General features: G+C 28.6%; 2 protein-coding genes across 2 annotated transcripts; both read right to left on the bottom strand.

Moving 5' to 3' along the window:
• Positions 1-1215: 1215 nt before the first annotated feature.
• Positions 1216-7184, bottom strand: LOC138934857 (cytochrome P450 4C1-like). The gene is made up of 12 exons (XM_070298988.1): positions 6862-7184; positions 6448-6557; positions 5224-5314; positions 4701-4883; positions 3796-3892; positions 3132-3234; positions 2799-2904; positions 2437-2543; positions 2277-2345; positions 1930-2098; positions 1556-1735; positions 1216-1490 (listed from the first exon to the last, which is right to left on the bottom strand). Exons 1-12 carry the CDS (start codon positions 7013-7015, stop codon positions 1294-1296), a joined length of 1566 nt encoding a protein of 521 aa, XP_070155089.1. The 5' UTR covers positions 7016-7184; the 3' UTR covers positions 1216-1293.
• A 10518-nt stretch (positions 7185-17702) lies between these two features.
• Positions 17703-25583, bottom strand: LOC138934861 (fatty acyl-CoA reductase 1-like). Its single transcript, XM_070298994.1, has 8 exons — positions 25323-25583; positions 23868-24116; positions 23394-23539; positions 23113-23222; positions 21745-21937; positions 21065-21313; positions 18760-18936; positions 17703-17787 (listed from the first exon to the last, which is right to left on the bottom strand). Exons 1-8 carry the CDS (start codon positions 25533-25535, stop codon positions 17703-17705), a joined length of 1422 nt encoding a protein of 473 aa, XP_070155095.1. The 5' UTR covers positions 25536-25583.
• Positions 25584-27775: the final 2192 nt, after the last annotated feature.

The following is a 27775-nucleotide window of genomic DNA, read 5'->3' as shown; positions in this document are numbered from 1 at the left end:
TTATCAAGAGACACGGCGATGTCTTGCGCCAAGTCATGCGCGACAATAGCGAGACACCCCGTGTATCTATAGGCGAATCGGTCACAATTGAGAGTACTTAAGATTTTCAGATTTCAATAACGGTTAAAGTAAGTTGGAGTTTTTACTAAGCTTAATCGATAGCTTGAGTTCGCGCGAATTATGTAAAGAAAGTATCTTTATTTTTCCTTTACATATCTTGAAGGCATAGATATTATGTTACAAAATCTCCCAGTTAAAATTTTCTTTTAAGAAACGTCACTCCCGGATCAAAAATGTTTATCATTTTGATACAAGATGATGCTAATATCGATTTTTGTCCATATAAATGTCATTACCAAATAAATGTCATTACTAAATAAATATCATTACCAACACTTATCGACAATCATTTATCTCTTACATAAGGGTATAGCAAAATAATACAAGAAGAAAAAAATTGATAAAGTAATTAATGTAAAGTGATAAGAAATTATTAACTCTTTGTTTTTTATTATTATCTAATTGTTAAAAATTTTGTTAAAAAAAATATAATATACGTCTAATAAGATTATAACAATCAAACCAAACGCTAACAATTTTTGTGATATTTGAGAAATCTTATGTAAAAGTCACTTACACTATGATATTATTATTATGATATTATTATTCATATTGTTAAGATTTTGCAATAAAATGTTATAAAGATTTATTCTATACAAATACTGCCGATTACCTAATAGAATCATTGATGCAACGATCAATTGAAGCACTAGTGGAATTGCAAATCTTTTCAAATAGATTCATGTATCAGTAAAAGAAATCTTTATAAACTGACAATAAAGAAAAACCAACGGATACATCACTTACATATATGCTTGGATACATACAACAAAGTTAGAAAAAAGCGGTCAAGTCATTAAAAGCAGTAAAAATAAAAATATTGATAGTAATTAATGAATCTATATAGAGCGTTCCTCATGTCATTAAAAGCAGTAGAAACAAAAATGATAGTAATTAATAAATCTATATAGTGTCCCTTATGTCGTTAAAAGCAGCGAAAATAAAAATATTGGCGGTAATTAATAAATTTATGTCGTATCCTTCATGTCAAATATTAATTTTAATATAATAAAGGTATAAAGGTACGAAACTAATAAAATATATAAGAGAAAAAGATTACACACAAAAATAATAAAAGAATTAATCAAAAGAAAAATATATTTAACATAAATTATACACGATTACACATTGGGTCATTTTATCGTATAAAACATTTTCATCAATTTCATACACTCATATGGTATCCGTATTAGTTTTAAATGGTTGTTCGCGGTTGATTGGGATGAATTTTATATGAACCGGATGAGAAGGATGAATTACGATATTGGCCTTCAACCGGATATCCTTTAAATAATCTACGGGCTCTAAGTAAAAATTGTGCACCAAAGGAGCTATCATAGCTTTCAACTCTAGCAAACCGAATCGTTGACCTATAATTCGAAATCTTATCAAAAACTATCAACACGAGGAGAAAAGATAATCGCGAACAATTCACCTATGCAATTCCTCGGTCCTGCGCTGAAGGGTAGATAGGAATAAAGATGACGATTCTGTATCCTCTCGGGCAAAAATCTATCCGGATCGAATACTTCTGGGTTCGACCAAAAATTGGGATCTCTATGAACTCCGTAGATATTAAGATGCAAAATCGTTCCAGCAGGTATAACATATGAATCTGAAAAGCGTATTATAAAATTACAAAATATTAAAAAAATATAAAATTAAGATTTTCTTTCGAGACATAACATGAATATAATATTATATTCTTAAAGTGTTAAAGAAATTAAACTTATTTTACATTTGAGATTATATACTCTATAAAATGTGATATATTCGAAGATATGTGCAGCAAAAAAAGTGTTTAATTACGTAATTTTACATCCTCCTCAACTTTTCGCATTATGAAAGGCGCGATGGTATATAAACGTAGCGTTTCCTTTAAACATCTGTCTAAATATGATAACTTTTGCAACGATCTCATGTTAAGTTTTCCTCCGTTCTCTCGCATCACGGTATCGACTTCAACCCTCACGTGTTCCTGTGTCATCGATAACGATTAAAGTGTATTTCTTAATATTTTGTTTTTTATATCCATAGATACAAATAAATTTTTAATAAACGAAAAGATATATTGCAACGAAAGTTTGATATATGTACTACTTTCAATAATAATAGCAATTTAAATAGTATATAGCAATATACTGACAAAAAGGTACCTGGATATCTTTGTGTTCAGCTAATAATAATAAAGCGAAAGTTATACTCATCGCTGTAGTATCGTGACCCTGTAATCATCCTCAAATGCATATTGTTAAATCGTTAAACGTGCTTAAATGATGTGTAGAAAAAATTTGAAAAAAGATTACACATACATACCCCAAACATAAAGGTTTCCACTTCATCTTTGATGTCCAAATCAGTTAAAAGATTATCTCGAGAAGCCGCTATTAAGAGATCCAACAAGGCTAGCCGCTTTTTTTCAACTAGAAATGAAAAAAAAAAAAAATACATTAAGCGTCAATCACAATTTTTGCATGTCGCACTTTAATTACATAACATTGTTCTTGTTTAAAAAATTCAGATTTTCTATACGTATTAGAAATAATAATGATTTAATTTTACGGCAGACAAATGTTGCATTATTATACGTGTTTTTGATATAAATAATAATATTACAGGCATAATATAAAATATTAGATTGCGTAATGGAAATAGTAGCTATGATCTCTCTTACGTACTTCCAAATACTTCGACATTATCTATCTCCGTCTCTCTGTGATTATCAAGATTTTTCAAATATCGATCATTAGTGCGTTTGTGATAAAGTTTTCTTTCCATGATGACCTATACACGAGTACGATATTAAGTTTTTAAAATAATTTTTTTATTAAATAACAATAATACATCGTACTATATCATAAATAGCGTAATGTATCATTAATATTAATGATTAATCACATAATTTTGTGCTTAATCATTAATAGGCAAGATTAAAATTACGAGATTTATTGTAATTATATATATTAAAGATAGAGTTTAGCGGATTTAAAATCATATTATTTATAACGTACTTTTTCCGTAAATCCATGCAATATTTTCAAAATCTTTTTCTGTTTTCTTCCTTGTGGCGATAACGAGAATAACAAATCGTTATAGAACCAAGGCCTGAATGCTCTAAATCGTAATTAAATAAAATTATATAATTTTAATAATGATGTAATTTTTTAAAATCCTTATTTAAAGTCGCTATAAAATCTTATAGTAATCTTTAAGTAATCTCATTGTAGAAAATATAGATACAAAAATAAATTTAGAACTATGTATATTACAACAAAAATGTTTAGAATCTTTTAAAAACATCATATTTTTGTTTTAATTATAAATATTTTGATCAAAAGTCATTTCTCTTCAGATTATATTGCACAATACATTTTACTTAATATTTCAATATTATAACATTTACAATATTTTCAATATTTTAAAGATTGCAAACAATTTTTAGCTTGAAATGAGACATTTATTGGAGCACGCGCAGTAAATATTGATTTCTAATTGCCGCTTTAAACGAATCGACGTCTTAAATTAATTGTTTATCTTCATATGATTGTTCAAAATATATATAGAATATATATATATATATATATATATATATATATATATATATATATCACACATATTCACAAGTTAAAGGTTTATAAATATATCACCTAATTATTTGTTATATCTCTAAATTACCTATAAAATATCAGTTCGATTATATCATGAGCCGCATTTCGATACTGTTGCGATTGGAACTTGTTAAGTTTTTGCAGAGAGATGCCCATGGCAGTTCCTACAAGTGCATGTATTATATAAAACCGGATATACAGTCGAAGATAATTGCAACTAAATACACTATGCAAAACAATTAGGGGAGCGCTTTAAAACTTGCAAATTTTGCCGATTTTTGAGAAGCCATATCTTAGCTTAGGGGAATCGTGCGCGCGCGCACACACACACACACACACACCATACACATGATGTGCAAAATCCGTCCGATCAACCTCCCCGTGGTGCACATTGAATAACGCGAATGCCGACGGTATTACCAAAAGTCTTGCAAAATACAAGGGTGACTATGAAAACCGATAACTCGGCTCCTAGGTAAGGTAGAGCAATGTTCTTTGCGCCATTTTAAAGGGGAAGTTTCCCACTTCGAAGTCCATCTGGTGGCATTCTTGCTCCCATCCCTGCTTTTCCCATGGACGGCTACAAAGTCATGAAATTTCCAGGATATTTTCACGATGTGATTTTAGCCCTCACAAACAAAACAGTTCGATGAGGCGAATAATTCAACCCTACTCGTCTTAAAGTCGAGGCTTTACTCGTTAAGACGCGCCAAGGATCATTATTCTACGATTCCCCTAAGCTAAGATATGGCTTCTCAAAAATCGGCAAGATTCGCAAGTTGTAAAGCGCTCACCTAATTGTTTTACGTAGTGTATATAAGTAGCTTAGAATATAAAAAATGGGATATTATCTATCTTTTATGTAGCATCGATACTTTGTATAGGAATAAATTATTTTCTTATCTTAAATTATGAAATCATTTAGAATCCCTATATATAATGTAGGACAATAAGAACTTTTAGAAACTTTACCGCATATGGCGTTTAGCGTATGTTCACTAATAAATGGTACTAGATCTTTTACAACCGTCCCTCCTCCTTTTAAAGATTTTGTCATACAATCGCCCTCCTTGATCAAGATGCTAGCAAAATGTTTCAATATATCGAAATGGAACGCAGGTGTTAATATCTTTCGTCGCGTATGCCACTTAGCACCTAAAACGAAACCAAAATTTTTGCAAGTTTTTCGATAAAATACAAATAATATTATGTAAGATTATTTTCTCTCTTAGTTTAATGTCTATTAAACACGTCTCAAATAATATTATTATCTTATATTAATATATTTTATCGTAAAATTTTTTAATAATTTTTTTATCCTTTTTCTTATTACTTTTTACAACGGAAAGTAGTTATGTAAGAGTTTATCGTTAAAAATAATATTCAAGTCTAATGTTATAATTTTGATTGATTTTCTGTGATGGAGACAAATCAAAAATAAATTGTAATAGTAAACTATGTACGCTTATATATGGTATTAATGCTATTACGTTACCTGTGCTGGTGAAAAGGCCTGTGCCGATCCAGGGATGAAACAAGTTATATCGACGACTTGTCTTGATGTGCTTAGTGCTGCTTAATATCATCTGAGATTATCGATAACATGTTAAGAGAAAAACATTAATTTATTAAATTACTTAATCTTAAATACACAAATAATTTATTAATTGCATCTCAAATATTTATCTAATCTCGATCGAATAGAGGAAAGTAGGGTAAAATCGGATACTTCTTTGGATTTGTCTTCTTATAAAAAATCAGAAAATAAAAAAAATTTTGCTGACTGTTTGTAGTCTTTAGTTGTAGACCTTAAACTACGAGAAAATGAGGCTAGTTGCTGAAAAAAAAAAATATTTGGTTACTAAAGATACCAATATTTTTTGGAGAAGTCAAAATACCTGGTTTTGCCCTACCGATAGAATAAAACCGGGTATCCATTCGAAAACATGTAAAAAAACACCGTGTAATTACAAAATCTAAATTTATTTTGATCAAAATACAATATAAATGTATATTCTATTTAAAAATCGCAAATAAAGATATCCTCTTGTTCTACATTGTTGCAGAACTTTCTTATTTAATTTTTTAACTTCAGGGATCTCAAAAAGTGTTTTTTTTTTTTTTTTTTTTTTTTTGTAACCTATCTAACTTTCGATTCCAACTGCTTTTTGTAGGTAGACAAAATCAGAATAATAGTTTTTCCTTTTTTCATTGCATAAGATGTATAGGTTTTACCCCAACACAAGGAAAATAATAAATATGACGGCTGTATATTCCGGTGTACAAAATGACGATCAGAACTAAGTACGGTATATTCTCTAATATGTACAGAATGCAATGCTGCATTTACCGAAGCTGATGCTCTGTGTAGAAAAAGTCCATAATGACTCGTTTGTTGCCCCGATATCGATCTCTTTTTGCCGGAAAATGTTGAACTTCTTTAAAAAAAGAAATAATGTTGGCATCGGTCTACAACTAATAACACTAGTTAGCCAAAGATAATAGCACTTAACACAAAAAAAAACCGAGATACCCGATTTGACCCGCCTACCCGGTTTTACCATACTTTCCCTTATATATATATATATATATATATATCGATATTTTCTCTATTTGTCTTATTAAGGAACTTTTTTACGAGCAAAAATCTTGTGAAATGCAAGATTCTTAAATCTAATTAAATTGCAATGTCTATAGAAAATAGAATTTCTTTTATTACCTCCAGATCATTTGGATGACGGATAGATACAATATACGTGAAGAACATCCACACTTTACAAATAGGATAATATTTATCAGATAGACTACAAAATAGTTTCCATTGTTTTTCTGAAAAATATATTATAAATATTGATACTAGAATTTTAATAAGATTAATTATATTGCGTCTTTACTCAGATACAAAAATAAAGATGAACAAATGATAATTATGATAATGATGATGCAAATAGATATTGGCGAGAGAAGTGATAAGACATGTAATCTGTATGTGGATACTTTTGTTAGGTATGGTATACGTTCCAAAACATACAGTTTTATGAATTTAACTTTTTTGCTTCTATGTGTGCATGAATAATGGATTGTCTGTCAATTAATATAATTAGATTAATGTGATTAGAAATTTTATACTTGCCTGCTGAAACATGAAATTGAAATGCATTGCCAATAATCGGATCCCCCGTTGGTCCCGGTAAAAGATTAAGGAGTCGCCCGTTTCTTCCATAATGTATATAATAATGATATCCCAATAAAATAAACACGGATAATAATAATATAGTAATAAACATCGTTTTTTGACGCGATGTCCTTTAACTAAGCTTGATTTTCTTCAACTCACTGTTTTTCTAATCCTTTAATACGCGTTACATAAGCCTTTTTTGTTTTTCTTGTTTATTTAATTATTAAAAGTAAAAATAATATAATATACATTTAATAAGATTATAACAATCGAGCCAAACTGACGATATTTCAGAAAACTTAATTATTTAGATTTTGCAATAAAATTTTTATTTTATACAAACACTGTCGATTATCTAAGAAATTCATCTGGTTCGATGATTAGTTGAAACACTACTGTTTAAAATGGAATTGCAAATATCTTTAAGCCGATACACGTACTAGTAAAATAAATCTTTATGAACTAATACTAAAAGTCTGTGGCATCTATTTATCGCTGTTTTTCAGCTTACAAAAGGAAAAGTTCCCTCCTTCTCCCTATTCATAATAAGATAATGGCTGTATGACGTTTAATGCATTACTTATCTTTGTTTAACGTTTCCAGTGTGTAATAAGAAAAGGAATGCTGCAAATAGATAACGCAACCAATATAATGCCGTCGCGTTAGCTGTAACCGCTTAGGGCGAGATACAATAACCCCTGTTTCCATGTGTTGCGAGTGTCGTTCTATCTTTGGTATTTACTAAAAGTTGAACAAAGATAGAACGATGCTCGGGTGCTGTTTCCGAACGTATCGTTATAGCGCGCGTTTAACGACGCGTCTCCACGCATTTTTCACCAATCAAATGCGTATTTTTTTTTTAATTTTTAATATTTTAAACACGCGTAACGATGACGCATTGTGTTCTGTTGAACTCGGCTAATCTCAGTCGAGTTTCGGCACGTCATTATATGACAGCTAATCAATATTACATAATGTCAAGAAATAATAACTGCAATAATTTCAGCGAAAAAACGACAAATCGGTAAATGAAATAAAAAAAAATAACTCCTAAGAAAGTATAAAATATTTTTTAAAGAAGACTGTGTATGACATTTTTTGACTAATAGCTAATTAATTAGTAGCTTACATTATATTATTTACATTTTCTATATCTAATATTCTTCTTTTCTTTCTTCTCTTTTAATATGTTATACGTTTATATTATGTTTATATTATTTATTTATATTACGTTTATATTATTTATTTATATTACGTTTATATTATTTTTTTCAATATTAAGTATTGCATACACATACGCATGTAATTGACAGCTATCACATTTCTATAACGCGCGTATGGAAACGCTATCGTATGCAAAACGCACGCGTTTAATGCATGCTATAAAGCGCAGCAACGCATGCATGGAAACTAGAGAGATAAAGCGGCTTTTTTTAAATAAAAGTTCAAAGTTTTTAACCCACAAAAGATCTATATCGAGACAAGAATTGAGTCGATGTGCACTTTTTCTATATAAAGCATCTATTTCGGTAAGTGCAGCATTGCATTCTGTACATACTGGAAAGTATATCATATTAGTTTTGATCGGCACTTTGTACGCCGGAATATACGACCGCCATATTTGTTACTTTCCTTGTGTTACCCGGGCAAAACCGGGTACTTATACATCTGATATAATGAAAAGAGGGAGAACTGTTATCCTGACTTTGTCTCCTTACAAAAAGCAGTTGAAAGCGAAAACTAATGCTCAGAAAAAAAAAAGACCATTAAAAAAGAAAACGCTTTTTGAGCTTTTCCCTAAAATTGAAAAGTTAAATAGGGATGTCCTGCAGCAATGTCGAACAAGAGGACATCTTTATTTGTGAATAGAATATATCTTTATATTTGTATTTTCATTAAAATAAATCTAAATTTTGTAATTACACGGTGTTTTGCATATATTTAAATAGGTACCCGGTTTGACCCAACCGGATACTTTCACTTCTCCACAAAATCTTGTTATTCTTGGTAAGTAAACATTTTTTTTTTTTTTTTTTTTTTTTTCAGCAACTAGCCTTATTTTCTTACAGTTTAAGATTCACTAAAGACTGCTAACGGTCGGCAAATTTTTTTTTACTCTTACATTTTTTGTAGGAAGACAAATACAAAATGGTACCCGGTTTTACCCTACCTTCCCCTATATTAAAACCAACAAATAATAAATTTAATTTAGATGTAAATTTAATTTATAGTTACATCACAATAACTGCAATGTAAATATATTAAAGCAAATGTATGATAAGAAAAAAACAGTAAAACAATTTAGGCTTATTTTTTTCTAATGTTATGCTAAAGAGAGAAATAAATGAATCATACAGATAGAGAAAGAAGAGTATATCTATTTCTTTTCTTTTTATGTCCATCTTCTTACAATGCGCTGAGCATTCCGGTATAGAATAGAATTAATTATTTCAACGAGCATTTATGTATTTCGAAACATTAAGCATTAAATTCTGATTCCTTATTACAATCGTATTAAATTATAATGTCAAAAGCAAGTTGTTAGAAAGCAATATGTTTGCAGTAAAGCGAGAGAATCTTAAATTTTTTTATAATATAATAAGCTAAAAATGCAATAGGTTTGAATTTATTTTTTACTACTATTTTTTGCAATAGCGCTTTGTTAGACCATGAATATCAATTAAATAAAATTAACGTAAAAGATATAATATCTTATCTAATAATAAATGAAAGTTTGAATAGATTGTCTTGCGATTGATAGTTTTGCAAAAGTTTTGTGATCTCTCGTTACCTGAAACGGATGTAGATAACAATTTAAAATTTACATCTTTCGTTCGTTTTCTATTTCTTTTTATTCTTGAACTTTCTGTTCCTACAATTTCTTTTTCATTTTTATATAATAGACTTGTCAAAAATCTACATTTACGAGATGTCTTAACATTTTATATCGGAAAAACATTTCAAGAATATTACATTTTTAATTTCTTTAAATATTTTACAAAACGGTGCATATTTTCAAACCAAAAATTTCGATTGCTTGCTAATTAATTTTGTCAAAATCTTATATATTCTTAATTTTAAATTGACAGTATTTTCTATTGCTATAATAATCTTTACTTAAAAAATAAAAATTTTTTAAAAAGTCTTTTTTATTACAAAACATTGAAATTCTTTACTTACAATAATATTTTCAAAATCTTGCATCTTAATTATCTAATTAAAAAAAATATATCAATATAATAGATATAAAACTTAATATGAAGCATAAAATGATATTTAATGTAATAAAAATAGCACTATTATTGTATGAGAAATACGTCGCGAAATGCAATGGTGCTGTTTGATAACGGTTTGCTACGCTTTTATTTGGTACGTAATAAAAGCCATGAAATCTAGAAAAGAATCGTCCTATTTCCATATTATTAATCTCTTTCGGTAAACATCTCTCTATATAATCTAAAATATAAAAGATAAATTTTATATCATCAAGATGATATCAAGATAAATCATGAAACATATGTGATTTATGAGAATCCTATCAATATCCATACCTTCTCTTACGTAACATATTTGATCATTTTCGGAGAGAATTATGTAATGCGTTTGATCGTCATTGACAAATTTTGATTTGATACCCATGCAAGGCGCACACATGCGGATGCGATGATTTTTACAGCGATGGTATAGATATGGAAACATACTACTTTTCGCTTTGAAATTCGGATCACATTTAGAATGCCATCCAATTATTACGCCTTTGTGATAATAGTTTTTTTCATAAGGAGCGAAATAAAATGGCGATAAATGCTTTACAATCATTCCAATCAAAAATTTATTATTTTTATTCCTCTTCTTAACCGGTTGTTCTACTGCGATCTATGAAAAATATAATCGCAGAATTCAACTGTTATCTTGTATATCAAGCAGTTTTTAAACTATTGTAACTATTGTATGGTTTAAGTTTTAAATAATATTATAATCAATATATACTCTCTTTATATAAATTATTATATATATATATATATAAATATTTAAGTATAATTAATACATTAATACAGTAATACATTATAAAATACGTAATAAATTACCTTTATTGTTTTTGTAATGCATCTGTATTGAGCTTCTATATTTCGGTGCTTAAAATAGTTTAAATTTTGGCTTTCATAATTACACAGAATTTTGGCCAGGATATTTAAATTCCATTTGTAAAATATGCGAGTATCTCTCAATATCATAAAATGTGCCATCATTAATATTGTCATCTAAAAAAAAAAAAAATAAACAAAATTACATAAACAAAATTTTGATTAGAAATAAAATAAAGTTTATTACCTTCATTCATTACTTATTATAAAATGTATTGACTTATTGATCTATTGTATTATTTATAAGATCTATAATTTATAATTGTGAGAGATTGATCGTTTTATTAACAATCGTAAAAAAAGATCGAGATATTAACTATATAAAAAAAAATTGCCAACCTCTATATGATTATATGGATGATCTTCAAAGTAGGAATTTTCGTTCTTGATTTGAAATAGCTCTGTATTCAAATCTCCTGTATCGCTAAAAATATTAAATAAATACACACACATATGTACATGTATACATATATACATATACACATGTATAAAAAGTGTTTATCAATATCCAATATTTATCCGGTATTTATAATAAACTAATTAAAAACGTTGTATATAAATTTGTATCTTAAAATTGAGCAACAAATTATGTATGTATAATTGCATGTAATTATTTTTTATATGTATAGATTAATATATAATTAATTCTTTATTTCGATTTATCTAATGAATATGTTTATTTATGTGAATATATTTATGTATGAAATAAATTAAAAAATACAATTACCTATATAAAAAAAATTATTTATCGTTCTATTTAATAATTTTAAAGTAACTTGAAACATTTACTTGGAAAAAAAAATTTTGGAATACTTTTTTGTATGCATATATATGTGTGAGTGTATGTGACACGCAACAACACACACACACACATACACATATCTATGCATGTATAATATATGTTTTATATTGTATATAAAAGTATATGTATAAAAATGCAAATCAGAAAGATTAAAAGGATTCTAAAGCTAAAATTATACTCACTATTTTGGTATATGTAATGCGATCACAATATGATCATAAAGGTTTTCTACTAGAAAGCTGCATATGCCAAGTCTTCTGGTTACGCAATGACATGTAGTAACACTTAAATAGTTTTTAAAATGTTCTGAAATCTACGTTATAAATTATATTAGAAATATTACATTGTATGAATATTTATATAAGATACAAAAGACACAATTATGCTCGTGCAGTGCATAACAAAATATAATTATAATTTAATAAAATTTAAAATCTATATTACATTATTCATATATTTGTCTTTTATATTTAACGCCATCAATAGTTGACATAATTTATCGACTATTACGAATAGAAAATCAAGAGATAAAAATGTATTAAATATATTCATAATTTGCATTGCTTCTTTTCGATCCCAGAAATAATCGTCGATATTATTATCTCTCCAAAAAGATAATTGCTCAGTAGACGTCGTGAATATTGAATGTTCAGGATATTCATTTCTAAGGCGGTATAGTACTTCTTGCGCAATATCATCTAGCCATGTTTTTATGACTGAGCAAGATACACGTGGTTCAAAATATTGGACTATAATAGTAAGTAACTCTTCTAAAAGTCGCATTTTCCTTGGCTTATTCATAAATTTGGATATTTTATATATAAACCGATATTGTTTTAGACAATTGAATATTAGATCAAAGTTATATCTATACGTCAAATCGTTTAACCTGAAAAAAAAAATATTACATATTAACTGTACAATAACGACATTAATTTACAGTGCTAATAGCAATTTAGTATATTGAATTTTACCATGGTAATCCTGTATCAATAATTCGTTTTTGTTCATCCAAAAGAAAATAATAAAGCATAGAATCTTCAACTATGGAACGTAGAAGACATTCCAATTCCTTTTTGTTCGTGTCCCGTAACTTATCTTCCGACATCAGAAGTACATAATTTCGTAGCTTTTTCATACATTTTATTTCTGCTTTTATTTGTTCTTTAAAATCTAAATTGTCAAAAATTTTCTTCTTCTTGTTTACATTATATTTTTTGTTTGCGATAGGACATCTAAAATTAAGATAGACAATTATCAAGAATTATATTAGACAATACCACGATATAAATCTTATTTAATCAATATACTTTCTTTCAAAAATATATAAATTTTTTATTTACGTACACATTAATATTTGGGACAATTTCGTTACAGCCCAAAACGGCTATAACCAAATTAGTATAATTATTAATTATTAAATGTTATTTAACATACGTCTTCCGACTATAACTCGAAGCCGAGGAAAACATATAGGGTCACGAGAGCAATTGCTGACAAAGCGAGCCACGCACAGAGACTACGCGATCGCGAGACTCGAAGGACGATGTGCTGGAAACGCAAGCAAAGAATTTACGTAGCTTGCATCTGGTTTTTTTTCCAGAACGAGCAACACGACCATCTATCGCTGAACGATCCGCTCCGAAATCTAATCGAAAAGGAGGTAATAAAACTATCCATCTCGAACGAGCGCGGGGCAGTCCTAATCATAAAATCACACGAAGCAGATGAAATTATAAAATTAAACCGTACCGTCGAACTTAATGATAATAACCACGAGACGGACAATTGTAATCGTTTTAATAACAACGAACGTCCCAGCTGATCTCGCGATGACAGCCGCGATATCAAGCACGCGAAGCAACTCTACATCGCGATAAGCCGAGTTGAAGTGCGAGAAAGAAAAGATTTAAAGCTAATGTATCTGAATAAACAACTTTTATTCTAATACGATTACATATTTAATGAAAACGACGAGAAGACCCTGTGCGACCCTGAGCTCCTAACTTTCAATTGGCCAACGATCCCAACAAAATCTCTATACCTCCACGGAGGCACAACAATTTAACAAAATTATAAATACTATAATAATATGGATTTTTCTATTTAATAGACATATATACATATATTAATCTTTTCAACCAAATTTTATTTATCACAATAAAGTAAAGATTAATAATCTGTACATATATGTGTATTATGTGTTATCGAGACTAAACATGTAGAGATATTTTTAATCTGCATCTGCCATTAAAATAAAAAAAAAACTGAAAGGAAATTTAAAAATAAAAAAAGTACTTAGTTATTAATATGTCTAAATAGTTAAAATTGCATAATAATGCTTTATAAAATTGTAAAAGGTATAAAGTTCGCAGACAAAATTTGAAGAAGGAAATACGGTTATATTATAAATCCCAAAAGATACAATATAATTACTTTTGAAAGTTACTATAAATTAGCATTTACAACATCATATTGTCATCAATCATACACAATCATATTATTGCAAATTATAAAATTAAAATATAAAAAATTGTAACATCATTTGATTTAGCGTTTCTTTATGTTTTACATCATAAAATAATGCACTTTTATTAAAAAATTAAAATAATTTCGAAAGATGAAAAAAATTATTAATACATCAATAAACTTTTTCAAATTTACAATTTTAATAATTTAAAATAATTCATGTATAAAAAAGGGCACATTTTAAGTATGCAATGACCAAAGACAATAGGAAAGAAACATCAATTTTTGTGCTTATAATTTAATATAAAAATTAAGCCTAGGCAAAATATGAAAAGCGAAGTTTTATAATTTCACTCTTTAATCTACAATGACAATGAGTCATGAATTGCGAGCAACAACAGGTTATCTTTATCAAATGATGCGTAACTTGGAATTGATTAATGAGTCTTAACCTTTAACCGCCTTTAAGATTTTGATTTTTTCCCATCATATTTATACAATCATATTAAATTATAATATCAAAAACGTGCTTAATTTACATTAGTTTAAAAAACGCGCGCGCGCGCGCACACACACAAATTAATAAAATAATAATATTATAATTTTAACTTTATTCTTTTACTTTCTTTTTTTTTTGCAAAGGTGCTTTGTTGAGTGACGAAAATTGATCAAGAGTAAAATAAGTATAAATAAATTAATATAAAGAACATATAAATAAAAATATACCTCTGATAATATTTCCTTTCCCAAAACTTGTTGGGCAGTGTTATTTGTTGGAATCTTTTACATGTGAATTCAAAATTCACGATATCTTCCAAGTTGATACTCTTCTTTTCTAGAATGATGGTAATCACATCGTCGGGCAAGTGTGTTATCATAGCCATCGGAAAAGATTCAATTTTTTATACAAAATAGCTGACAACAAACCTAGTTATTTACTAATTTTATTTATAGAGACTTATATAAATAATAAATCACGAATATGAGCATAGAAAGTTTATTGTTGCTTCTAGGACTGTCGCCATGCGTTCACTGTAACTTCGTTTCATATCGTTCAGACTAAAGATGCATTTCGTTCAGTGTTAGAAATGCTTCGAAACATAGACTTACCAATCGGGATAAAGAGAACATAGACTTCTTGGGTTTGATTGGTCAATGAACCTAAGATGGCAAGGCAAGAATGAATAATTCTTCGAAGAAAAATTTCAAAACTATTTCTGTTCTTGAGATTTATGGCTTACGGTTTTGTTCTAATGTTATTTCAAAGGGATTTTTCGTCCTTCTGATATTCACTTTCTCTTGTATTGCTATACAACAAAAGAATAAGAAAAGGATGGTAACATTTCAGATAGTTTAGGGAGCACGTAGTAATCGTTGGATTCGCTTTCTCTTCAGTTTTACTTATTGAATCTGAAAATCATACTGAAAATAGTCCAAAAAAAATTCTTAATATTCAGGAGAAATTTTGAGAGACATTTTAAACGGAGGAAGGTAAAAGTTAATTTTACTTTCTCGAACCATCTCTCGAGAAAATTTCTTTTACTATGTTTTTATTAAAATCATGGCTTTTACTTGCACTAAAAAATATATTAGACTTTTTTATTTCGAAAAGCAAAGAAATATAGGATTTTGCATATATGCATACGTTTTATAGGACAAGGGCACTTTTAAAAAGACAACGCATTCTTCAATATGTGATAACTAAAGATTAAATACGGTAACTAAAGATAAAATAATTATAAACGAAAATGACTTTTATGCTCATAATTTGGAAAAATGATAATAAAGCTTAGGTAAAAAAGTAGAATTTATAATATACGAAAACAATGAATCACACAAGTCGGAAGCAATAGCGAGGTTCTCTTATCATTTGATCAGTATAGCTTTCATCATGATTTAATAGTAAACTCTCTATTACAAATGTTGGAATGCTCATTTATAGATAGCAAATGTGACAAAAAAAAAAGAATAAAACATTCTGAGCCTATTTCTTTCTAACGCTATGCTAAAGAGAAAAAGAAATGAATTATGCAGATAGACAAAGAAAAAAGGGCAACTTGCTACCTGCTTCTCTCCTTGCTTTCTCACAATGCACTGACCATTCCGGTAGTAGTTTATTGTAATCCCCAATAATACTGTTGCTATGGGATGTCTATCGCATTGGACACAATATTTATTGCCCAGTTGAAAATTAGACTCTTTGTTTGATCAATCGTGCTGGTTACCCTAGACCCTAGGCACTGACCGATATAACTGGTTGTGTCCAATTGCACTATGTCCAAATGAATCTCTCTCTCCTATTACTATGCGTTCGTAACAATCACTAGTTTTTTTTTAATGGTTTCTTTTTCTGAGCGTTAGTTTTCGTTTTCAATTGCTTTTTGTAGAGACACAAAGTCAGGATAACAGTTCTCCCTCCTTTCATATCAGATGTGTAAGTACCCGGTTTTGCCCCCAACACAAGGAAAGTAACAAATACGGCAGTTGTATATTTCGGTGTACAAAATGCCAATCAAAACTAATATGATACACTCTCTAATATGTACAGAATGCAATGCTGCAGTTACCGAAACAGATGATCTATGCAGAAAAAGTGCAGGATGACTCGATTCTTGCCTCGATATCGATTTTTTGTGAGAAAAAAACTTTGAACTCTTATTAAAAAAGAAATATCGTTTGCACTGGAGCTCGGTTTGTTTTAAAATAATGATGGCGCCAATCTACAACTAATAACACAAATTAGCCATAGATAGCAGGATTTATTACGAACAAAACAGGGGCATCCGGTTTGACCCGCCTACCTGGTTTTACCCAACTTTCCCCTACATGTAGTTTAGTGAAACAAATAAAGTAAAGTTTGTACATACAGAAATAAATTTGTACAAATCTTTCTGATGTACAATGGAATGGAAAGAGGAAAAGAGAAAGAAAGATAATTTAAGTATAATATCATTGCATTTGTTTATATTCGCTTTAATTTTTATTTTGAGTCTTATATATTGCAGTTATATTATTATACAACAAATTCAGTTATAAAATATAATTACATAATGTAATACAGTTTATTAAATATTCCATAGAGAGAGAGAGAGAGAAAAGACAACTGATTTATAAAAATTGCGCAAATTTTATAAATCAGCAGTTTTTTCTCTTTCTAAAATGTTCAATAAATCATACAATTTATATTTATATTGTATTTATATTTTAAAAGCATATCCACTTATATATCATCCATAGCATACCAATAGTAACAATGGTTTTAAATGTTGCGACGAATAAATTGACTCTACAATAAACACATTTATTATACTTAATCAATTACTACATCTTACAAATGAACAATTAACATATCTAAAAAAACAACAACGTTCCTTTTACACTTACCTTTTACGATGTGCTTTGGCTGCATTTAATCGATTCATATCTTCGTGGAAAAGATATTTTTTGCCACCTATTATTGCATTCCTCCAAACAATAAAATAAATATTTAACAACTTAAATATTGTAAAATATATTAATATATATCTACTAGTAATTGGCTATCGGCATTTTCGGCATTAAAAGCTGTACTTTCATTATCGTTATTGATATATATAAATCCGATATGCTTAGTTAATTTACTTATCGTGCATTCAATGTTCATTTATACAATATATTAAATTGATTTATATAGATTATTTAAAATATGAAAATTGTTTTTTTATATTTCTTTTAATCCACTATATATTTTAATTATCAATAAGTGCGGTTCTTACAATCTTCTATTTGCTTGTACGTTATAAAATTTAATTTATTCTTGTTTTCATTTGTGTATTCTTTCTTTCGCAATCCGATTAGGAGAATTAGAAATTAGAATGTTACATAAACTAATATATCTTGTATAATATATGTTGTACTTTACGCATGATATGATCTAATATTTTATTTTAATATAAATTCCTTACAAAAATTAGAGAAATACTTCATTTTTCTTAAAAAATAAGCAAAGTTCAGACAGCTGTAACTTTATTAAAAATGAACAAAATTTAAATCTAAAGAAGGAGTTTCAAAGCTTAAAATTTCTATTTTTAAAAAGTCACTATTTTTTGAGTTTCTGTGAGTTTGGTAATTTTTACACGTAGAGAACTACGAGCTGAACAATATGGGAAATTTTCTTCCCACTTTATGGAGCTGTTACGTAACCCTCAAAAATCTATGAAAATTTTCGACTTTCTAATGTGAAAGCTTAAAGTTTTCCTTATAAAAATATTTTTTTAAATGTTTCTAAGATTTTTTGTTACTGAGTTAGGGGTGATAATTACGGCCCCCTATTTGAAAGGTCGTTTCTGAAAACATTTTTAACGAGGAACATTGGAAAAATAGTAAAAAAAATTTCCGACCGATAGTTTCAAATTTTTTTCTTCTATTTAAAATCAAGCTTCATATATTCATATTTACCTGCCATATTTTGTATAATCCATATCAGACAGATCTATCGAGAACATTTCACGGCTGTCAGATGGTATCAATGACATTAGATTTTGACTATTTGTATTATCAAATTTCCATTTGTTACACATAAAATGTTGCAGAGCACGGTTAGACACATATATTTTCCTCTGAAGTTCCAATAACCTATATTGCATATTATATATATATATATATATATATATATATATATATATGGTATATATGTACACACACACGCATACGCACACGCCCACGCACACGCACACGCACGCATACACATATATACACATATATATACATAAGATAATTTACATTCTGAATAGTACAACTCTTAAGTTATTATTGAATTTGGAGAAGGTTAAATCCAAAACCACCGCAAGTTTTTAAAAAATATTTCACAAAATGTGTAATACTATATTGTTGAAGAAAGCTATTTTTAAAAAAATTTTGCATTGAAAGAATATATGCAAAATAATATTCTGAATTGATAAAAAGAAAATACATATAGGGGAAAGTAGAGTAAAACTGGGTAGGCAGGTCACACCGGGTACCTTTGTTCCTTCGTGATAAGTGCTATTACAATATCTTTAGCTAATTCGTGTTATTAGTTCTAGATTGATCTTTCCCCCTTTGGGGGGGGGGAGGGGCTCCGCTATCAAAAACTAGGCAAATAAGTTTGCGTTGAATCTCATTTTGTGTGGAATAGCAATTTTTTATATCTTATTAAATAATATTTATTTTATAAATTATTTATAAGAGGATATATATGGTATCTGTCATAATGTTAAAAAATAGCAGTAACATAACGACTCTAAATGTAAACAAACGAAATTCTTAGCGAAAATATACTGACAGTGACGCAAATGTAAACAGAAAAACATAAACACGCAAGTAAGATATAGTGAAAAGATCATAAAAATAAACGCGAAAATTATAATACACTTCAAAATTGCATATCTCTGAAACCAGAAGAGAGCGCCACACAATTTAAAGTGCGTGTTATTTAGAAATACCCTCTATAATATATGTAAAAATGAAAATGATCCGTGAGGTGTAAGTTAATCTGAACATTTACCAAAAATATATTTGTAAAAAAATATTATCTTTCGAAAATTGTTTAAACTATAAATTTTGTAAAAAATGAACGGAAAATGTTTTTAAGGGGCATAGGACATATTCGTTTATACTTTCGAAAAATGAGTATATTTTCTAGACTTTTTCGCAGCGCAACAACTTGATAAAAATTTTTAACTCTTTTACAATATTAATACAATATTATTAACTACTTAAATAAAAATTTTCAGCTCAAAAAAAAATTTCGTTTGGGAGTTGTGCGAATATTTGCGCGATGTGTATGATACCTCGGGCTACGTCGTTCGACGGATTGATTTCAAGTTTTGCATGCCAATTTCTAATAAGATTCCACATCTGCTAACGAAGCCTTTTCCACTCCGATTTCCTATTTTTTTGATATAAACAAAAAAAGATGATCTTTTTTTCAAAAGAACTGGATTTTTTTTTCAGCACGCCGCCATTTTTTCATTTTTTGACATTTTGAAAAAACGCTTGGAAAAAACTTTGATTTTTTTATTTCGGATATGACCTACAAACGTTTTCATGCACAGCTTGCAGCCACCTAAAATTTAGAGGAGTTCTGCACATATTCCTACAACTTAAAAAGAAAAAATTTTTTTTAAGCTGGGAATTTTTGTTTAAGTAATAATAATATCGCAAAAAAATTAAAAATTTTTATCAAGTCGTAGCTCTGCAAAAAAGTTTACAAAATGTACTCATTTTTCAAGGTTTTAAATGCCCCCTTAATGCGATTAACTTTTAATTTCGTGTATTAAATCTATGATTAAAATTTTTACTGTTTGCAACGGTTTTGCAATTGGACTACATGGGGCAATCGTTCCATTTGACACAGTTTGGCTATACCTAAAAACGAACCGCGTCTGAGGTTCGAAGTTTACCTGCGATAAAAGATTCGATATTTTTAAATGCATTAAAGTTCAAGCTTTCATTTAAGCCCGGTTGGAAGTCTTTTACACATTGGGTCCGTCAGCTACAAATTTTTAAAAATGGTAAAAAACGCGTTTTTGGCGGGTTTCGACTCCATTTTTCTCGAAAATCTAACATAATAACCATGATGGCTATTTTGTCTTGTGGATTTGGATTCAACTCACAAAAAACTATAGGAAATTATTTTTTTCCGGACCGCAAAAAAAATTAAAAATTATGCAGACCTGTGTAATTTATATATTTTAAAACATTTAATTTGTTTAGTACTTACATGGGTTGACGTCTTAACAATTTTAAAATTAAATCTATTATTATAGCTGGTAAGATATGCCACAATATTGCCAATACATAATACATTGTTACACTTTCGGTAATTAGTGTATTAGGCGTCCACAGAATTCCTTCTAAAGGTATCTTTTCCGTGATTTTATATCCTCTGTTGCAAAATTCTTGGAATGATATATTTTTTCCATCAGGAGCAGTACAGTTTACGACAAGACATGTAGATTCTGGTGTGAAACTAAATAATATATAATAAATAATATTATAAATTAATTTAATGCAGTATATGCATAAGATTTTATAAAAATTGCATTAGTTTTAAAAATATTTTAGACAAGTTAGATAAAATATATAATTATATTAAGATTGCAAAAATGTCGCATGGTATATATTATTCTAAAATATTTAAAATTTTATTTTAATGTATTTTAACAAATTAAGCATTAAGAATGCAGATGTAAAAAATTTTAGTTAATTATTTTAAACATCTTAATTTAATGTTATCCAAAAAAAATCATATTGTAAAAAAATTAGAAATTTTTATTAAATCGTTGTGCTGCAAAAAAAATCTAAAAAAATGTACTCATTTTTCGAGGTTTCAAACGGGTATGCCCCCTTAATATAGAGCTAGAGATGTGTTAATATACATATAAAAATTATTGATCGTACGTTGGCAATCCAAGTTTCCAAATTACGAGAATTATAGTGTTGATGACAGTATCTATTGGTATGTTATTTAGTGAAATATAGTTACTACCATAAATTACTCGTAATAATCCTTTGCAGCCAAGATATATTAGCCCTATAGGACCATTAAAATTATCTATCCATCCTGGAATTGGATCCTTCAACGAAGATATCACTAAAAAACAAAATATATTTTTTGCATGATTATTATTAGATTATTTTGCGAAGAGATGTTATATAATTACTGTAATATATAAAAAGCACGATACATATTTTCTCTTCATGTATTGTACATTACCAACAAAACTGAAAAAGAACGATAAAATTGCAAACCCAAATACCTAACTTCAATTTTTGCTTAATTTAATTTTTAATTATCAGATTGTTGCAAATGAAAGGGCCATTTTTGAATTTCAGATTTAAACTTTTATTCGACACACTTTGTATATACTGTATCAATCGAAATAGTCTCGGTCCACTTCAATACACTTCTTCCAACGTGATACGTAAGCGCATTAATGCCTTTTACGTAGAAATCGGAAGAGCAAGATGCAAGAAATTCGTTGAATGCATTTTTTATGTCACTTTTCGTTTGGAATACTTTCTCACTTAAAAAGTTATCCAAGTACTTAAAGAAATGGTAATCTGCCGGAGAAAGCTCAGGAGAATAAGGAGAATGAGGAAGAACTTCGTATTTTTATTATGCTAATTTCTTTACAGTTTGTTCTACAACATACGGTCAAACATTATTATGGAGCAATAACGTACCACATCTATTGAGTAATGCCAGCTGTTCAATACGTATCTTTTCTCTTTTCTTATTCAAGAGAATAAGGAGAGGAAAAAATGCGTATTTTTTCGACAGATTACCATTTTTTTAAACGCTTGGATAGCTTCTTAAGTGAGAAAGTATTCCAAATGGAAAGTGATATAAAAAGTGCGTCCAATTTCTTGCATCTCGCTCTTCCGATTTTTACGTAAAAAGCATTAATGTGCTTGTATCACGTTGGGAGAAGTATGTCGAAGTGAATAGTGACTATTTCGATTGATACGGTGTATATAAAGTATGTTGAATAAAAGTTTAAATTCTAAATTCAAAAACGGCCATTTCATTTGCGACAATCTGATAGATACGCAAGTTTAATTAAATATTTAGATTTATTGTTATGCTATCTTTAAAATAATTAAATAAATTTGCTTCGCTTACCAAGTTCGTATTTTTAATTATTATACGTGTGCAATAATGCTTGTAGGCAATCGCTCAGTAGGCAATTGGGAATGTCGGCAAACGAAGTTGTCTGCTTGTATGTGTGCATGCGTGTGCGCGTATCCAGCATAAAATCTACGTACCTATGGATGGTCTCACAATTGCACAAGGCAAAGATGAGGAATATTCCTGTATTACACTCTCCGCTAAGTTTTTCGAGAATATATATGTATTGGGAAAATTATCCAAGCATCTGTATATAATTTCAAATAAATATGGCAAATAAAAGATTCAAAAATAATTGCAACATTATAATATAAAAAAAATGAAAAAGGAATAATACGAAAAAAATAATTTCATTTTCCAATTAACACATATTTAAAATTTACGTATGATATATTGGATTTATGTTTGCCACACTCACTTAGCTGTAAAAACATTCAAGATATGCTCATCCAATGATTCCGCCACTTTGATCATTTCTCGCCAATCGGCTATAGGCGGATACACCTTTTCTTCTATAAACGGATTATCCAAATGTGTATATGCTGTGCTAACATATACTAGAGCCTTTAACAGGGAAAAACAACCAATATTAAAATTGTGTCTTGTTCAAAATGCTATAATTATAGAGTTTATAGTAAAAGAATAAGACATGTTGTTAATTTACAATTAATAAAAAAATTAATACTACTATTATGTAAAGAAGCATTTCTTTAAAATACCGCAACATACATAAGCTTGAAAGATATATGTAATAAAAAAAATTTCTAAAAGTAAATGTATAATGATAATGTTAGTATATCGCATAAAATCCTATGTAAGATAATTTATATAATGAAATATTATCAAAATTTTTATAAATATGCGAATGCAGAATCAATCTGTGTAAACTTACTATTAGATTCTTCGTACTTTCAGCTAAGATACATATATCTCTCGTTGATCTGGTATTAGTAAGAATGGCGTACTTTAAACTGTCGTTAAATTTCACGCTTGCCGCGTTATGAATTATTATAGTCACTCTTTCAGTCAGTATTTGTCTATCGACAGCCGACAATCCTAAATTTTCTTGTCTGGTATCACCAGAAACAACAATTAATTTCTTGAAATTTTTAGGTTGTTCCTCTCGTAATTTATCGTATAACTAAAATTAAAATTTGTTATATACAGGAGTCACTTTAATCAATACACGCAAATATCTCGCAAAGTGAGCAAGATGGAAAAAAATATTTCATACGAAAGTTGTAGGATTCAGAAGGGCACACATGATGAAAATATGGGCTTGATCTAGAGTGATCTTTTCAAGGCTAAGTCAATGTGATCGATGTTTTTTTTAAATGGAATTTGCCATTTTTATTGCACAATCTTGTAGATTACCTCGAGAGCTTTCCAAAACACTATAATAAAATATTGTTTCATTAAGTAGTTTTTGAGTTATTTTATATCTTAATCTGACATATTTTGATATAAAATATCTCGTAAAATATTTAGTTTTCAATAATCTTACCGTAATACTTTTATGTACAGAATAATGAGACAAATTAATTAGTGTAAAAAAAAACAAATAATTGTTTAAAAGATTAATTGTAAATAATTACATACTTTTTCTTAAAAACAATTTTTTTTTTTTTTTTTTTTTTTTTTTGTATTAATTGATTTGTCTCATTATTCTGCACATAAAAGTATTACGGTAAGATTATCGAGAACTGAATATTTTACGAGATATTTTATTTTTTATATCAAAATATGTCAAATTAAAATGTAAAATGCCTCAAAAAGTAGTTAATGAAAAAATACTTTGTTATAATGTTTTAAAAAGCTCTCGAGATAAGCTACAAGTATATGCAATAAATGGAGAGTTCCATTTAAGAAAACATCGATCACATTGACTTGACCTTGAAAAGGTAACTCAAAGTCAAGTCCATATTTTCATCATGTGTCCCTCTCTGAACCCTACAACTTTCGTATGAAACATTTTTTCCATCTTGCTTACTTTACAAGATATTTGCGTGTATTGATTAAAATGACTCACCCTGTATATATAGTATTTATAAAAAAATATGCCATAATGATTAAATACTTTTACGCTAAAATTGTAAAATGTTTTTTAACTTTTTCTTACAACTTATTATTTTTAACGTTTTTTCTATGTTTTATCACATATTACTTCTACTTTTCTTTTTCCAATTTCAAAGTCATTAAAATAAATTTTTTATTGCAATAACATTTTCATAATAAAAATTATTTCAAAATTCTTTTTATTACTGTAACAATTTTTAACGAAATATTGTATATATGTGTGTGTGTGTATTGCAAAAGAAAATAATATCCATTTCTATATTTAACTTACCGGTAAGTTTAACATTTTTTCGAGTCTTTCGTTAAGGCTCAATCCTTTTTTCGGACGCATTAATATAAATATTTCTCGAATATCCGGGCAAGTTCTCAGTATTTTCTCGACGAATACTTTGCCCAGAAATCCTGTCGCGCCTGTCAAGAATATACTTTGTCCAGCGTAAAACGTTGGAATTGATTTGGCTGGATCAATTGTATTGTTATCCATCGTTATTAAAATGAAACAAATAGAACAGTGTTAACAACAAAGTAATAGCAAAAAATATATACAATTGTACTTAAAAACGTTGTGTTGTCTCTTTTAAGTCGATATCGTTACTAAGCAGAAGTCAGATTTTCATTATATATATATCTGATAAAGTTATGCACACGTGAGTAGAATTATACGTATCTCTAAACCGAATATGTTGCCGGTCAAAACTAAAAGAATAACTTAAAGCTATAGAATCATGATATGCAGTTTATCTTATATTTAATATGCAATTTGTCTTACGAAACTTTATTTGAGCTTGGATCGCTTTGACCTCGCTTTGGTACAACTTACAATGTACATGCTATGTTGTAAAGCGAGTTGGTCCACCCTGCCTATCGGTGAGTCGGGTGCGGGAGGGGGGCCGAAGGCCCCTCTTGCACCCCCCCAAATTCTGTGTGTGTGTGCGCACGTGCACGCTGCGTGCTTCACTGTCCATGCATGTACTTTGGTATATTTCAAATTATTTTTATTAATAACTTTTTAATAAGAGCAACGAGGCGACGATTAAATTAGAAGAAAAAGTTACTCAGATTTATGACCTTGACAACATATATCAAAATCATTGAAATCGTTGAGGTTGCCCTTAATGTTAAGTTTTACCATAATTATGTTTAATTTTAATAAATGATAGAGTTTATTTCTATTTAAGCTGATAACATTTCTGCAAAAGAAAATTCTTTCAGACATCTTTGCATAGTCGTTACGTCGAGCCAATAGCATTAAATTTTTGGATTATTTGAATCAAATATTGCCACAACAAGCTCAAACAAAGTTTCATAAGTTAAATTGCATATTAAATATAAGATATACTGCATATCATGATTCGATGACTTTAAATTATTCTTTCAGTCTTGACCTGCAGCATATTCGGTTTAATGATATGTATAATTCTACTTATATGCATAGCTTTACCAGTTAGGTATATATAATCAAAGTCTGATTTCTGCTTAGTAACAATATCGACTTAAAAGAGACAACATTTTTAAGTACAATTGAATATATTTTTTGTTATTACTTTGTTGAACACATAGTCTCCACGCATACACTTTCCACGCGAAGCTAAGTTTCACATCCCAGACTACACATAAAACTAAAAGATGATAAAAAAATATCTTTTTTAAGTCATCTTTTCGGCAAGGCTGAAAAGCAAATAAAAAGGATGTCTTTCTTATTACAAAAAAAAAGTCATCTTTAGAAAGATGTCTAAAAGATTTATAATACATTCTTTTGTTTTGCCGAAAATAACCTAAGAAAGACACCTTTTTGTCATTTTTTTATAGATGTCTTTTTGGCGAAGCGGAAAGATGACTAAAACCTTTCTTGGCTTACGAACGAAAAGTTCGTTTGCTTGCCGCTATGTGATGCGTTATGCGTTATCTACAATAATTTTGTTATATTTTGTTAAAATCTAATATATTCTTAATTTTAAATTGACAGTATTTTCTATTATAATAATCTTGACTTAAAAAAACAAACATTTTTCAGAAAGTCTTTCTATTCACAAAACATTGAAATCTTTATTTAAAATAATTTTTTTTTAATATTGCATATTAATTATCTAATTTAAAAATAATGTCAATATAATATTTATAAATTCTAATATGAAGCTTAATATAAAATTTAATTTAATGACAATATCAGTAAGATTATTGAGTAAGAAGTGCAACGATACTGTTCAATAACGGTTTGTTAGGCTTTTATTTGGTTCGTAATAAAAGCCATGGAATCCAGAAAAGAATCGTCCTATCTCTATATTATTAATTTTTTTTGGTGGACATATCTCAATATCATCTAAAATAAAAAAGATAAATTATGCATTACAAAAATGATAGATCATAAAACATATGTGATTTATAAGAATGCTATATATTAATACTCATACCTTCTTTTACGTAACATATTTCATCATTTTCGGTGAGAATTATGTAATGCGGTTGATCGTCACTAACAAATTTTGGTTTGAAACATATACAAGGCGCACACATGCGGATGCGATAATTTTGGTAGTAATGTCGTAGATATGGAAATATATGAGTTTTCTTCAATTTTGCTTGGAAATTCGGTTCACATTTAGAATGCCATCCAATTATTACGCCTTCGTGATAAATGCTTTCTTTGGGAGGAGCGAAATTAGGTTGCGATAAATGCTTTACAATCACTCCAATCGAAAATTTGATATTTTTATCTCTCGTATT

The sequence above is a fragment of the Polyergus mexicanus genome, unplaced genomic scaffold (genome assembly GCF_030449975.1).
Source record: "Polyergus mexicanus isolate NDT 795.1 unplaced genomic scaffold, iyPolMexi1.0 SCAF_7, whole genome shotgun sequence".
In the NCBI taxonomy this organism is placed as follows: Eukaryota; Metazoa; Arthropoda; class Insecta; order Hymenoptera; family Formicidae; genus Polyergus; species Polyergus mexicanus.
The sequence above is the reverse complement of the archived record's forward strand: the minus strand, read 5'-3'. Positions and strand labels throughout refer to the sequence as shown.

Bases quoted from the DNA above. Each gene is read 5' to 3' on its own strand.
- LOC138934857 (XM_070298988.1), bottom strand. From the start codon at position 7,015: ATGTTTATTACTATATTATTATTATCCGTGTTTATTTTATTGGGATAT. The intron at 6,558-6,861 runs GCAAGTATAAAA...TATATTTTTCAG, and splicing joins TCAATTTCATGTTTCAGCAG to AAAAACAATGGAAACTATTT. The intron at 2,544-2,798 runs GTACGTAAGAGA...TTTCATTTCTAG, and splicing joins TAATGTCGAAGTATTTGGAA to TTGAAAAAAAGCGGCTAGCC.
- LOC138934861 (XM_070298994.1), bottom strand. From the start codon at position 25,535: ATGGATAACAATACAATTGATCCAGCCAAATCAATTCCAACGTTTTAC. The intron at 23,540-23,867 runs GTAAGTTTACAC...TCCCTGTTAAAG, and splicing joins AAAGTACGAAGAATCTAATA to GCTCTAGTATATGTTAGCAC. The intron at 18,937-21,064 runs GTAAGTACTAAA...TATGCAATATAG, and splicing joins TTGTTAAGACGTCAACCCAT to GTTATTGGAACTTCAGAGGA.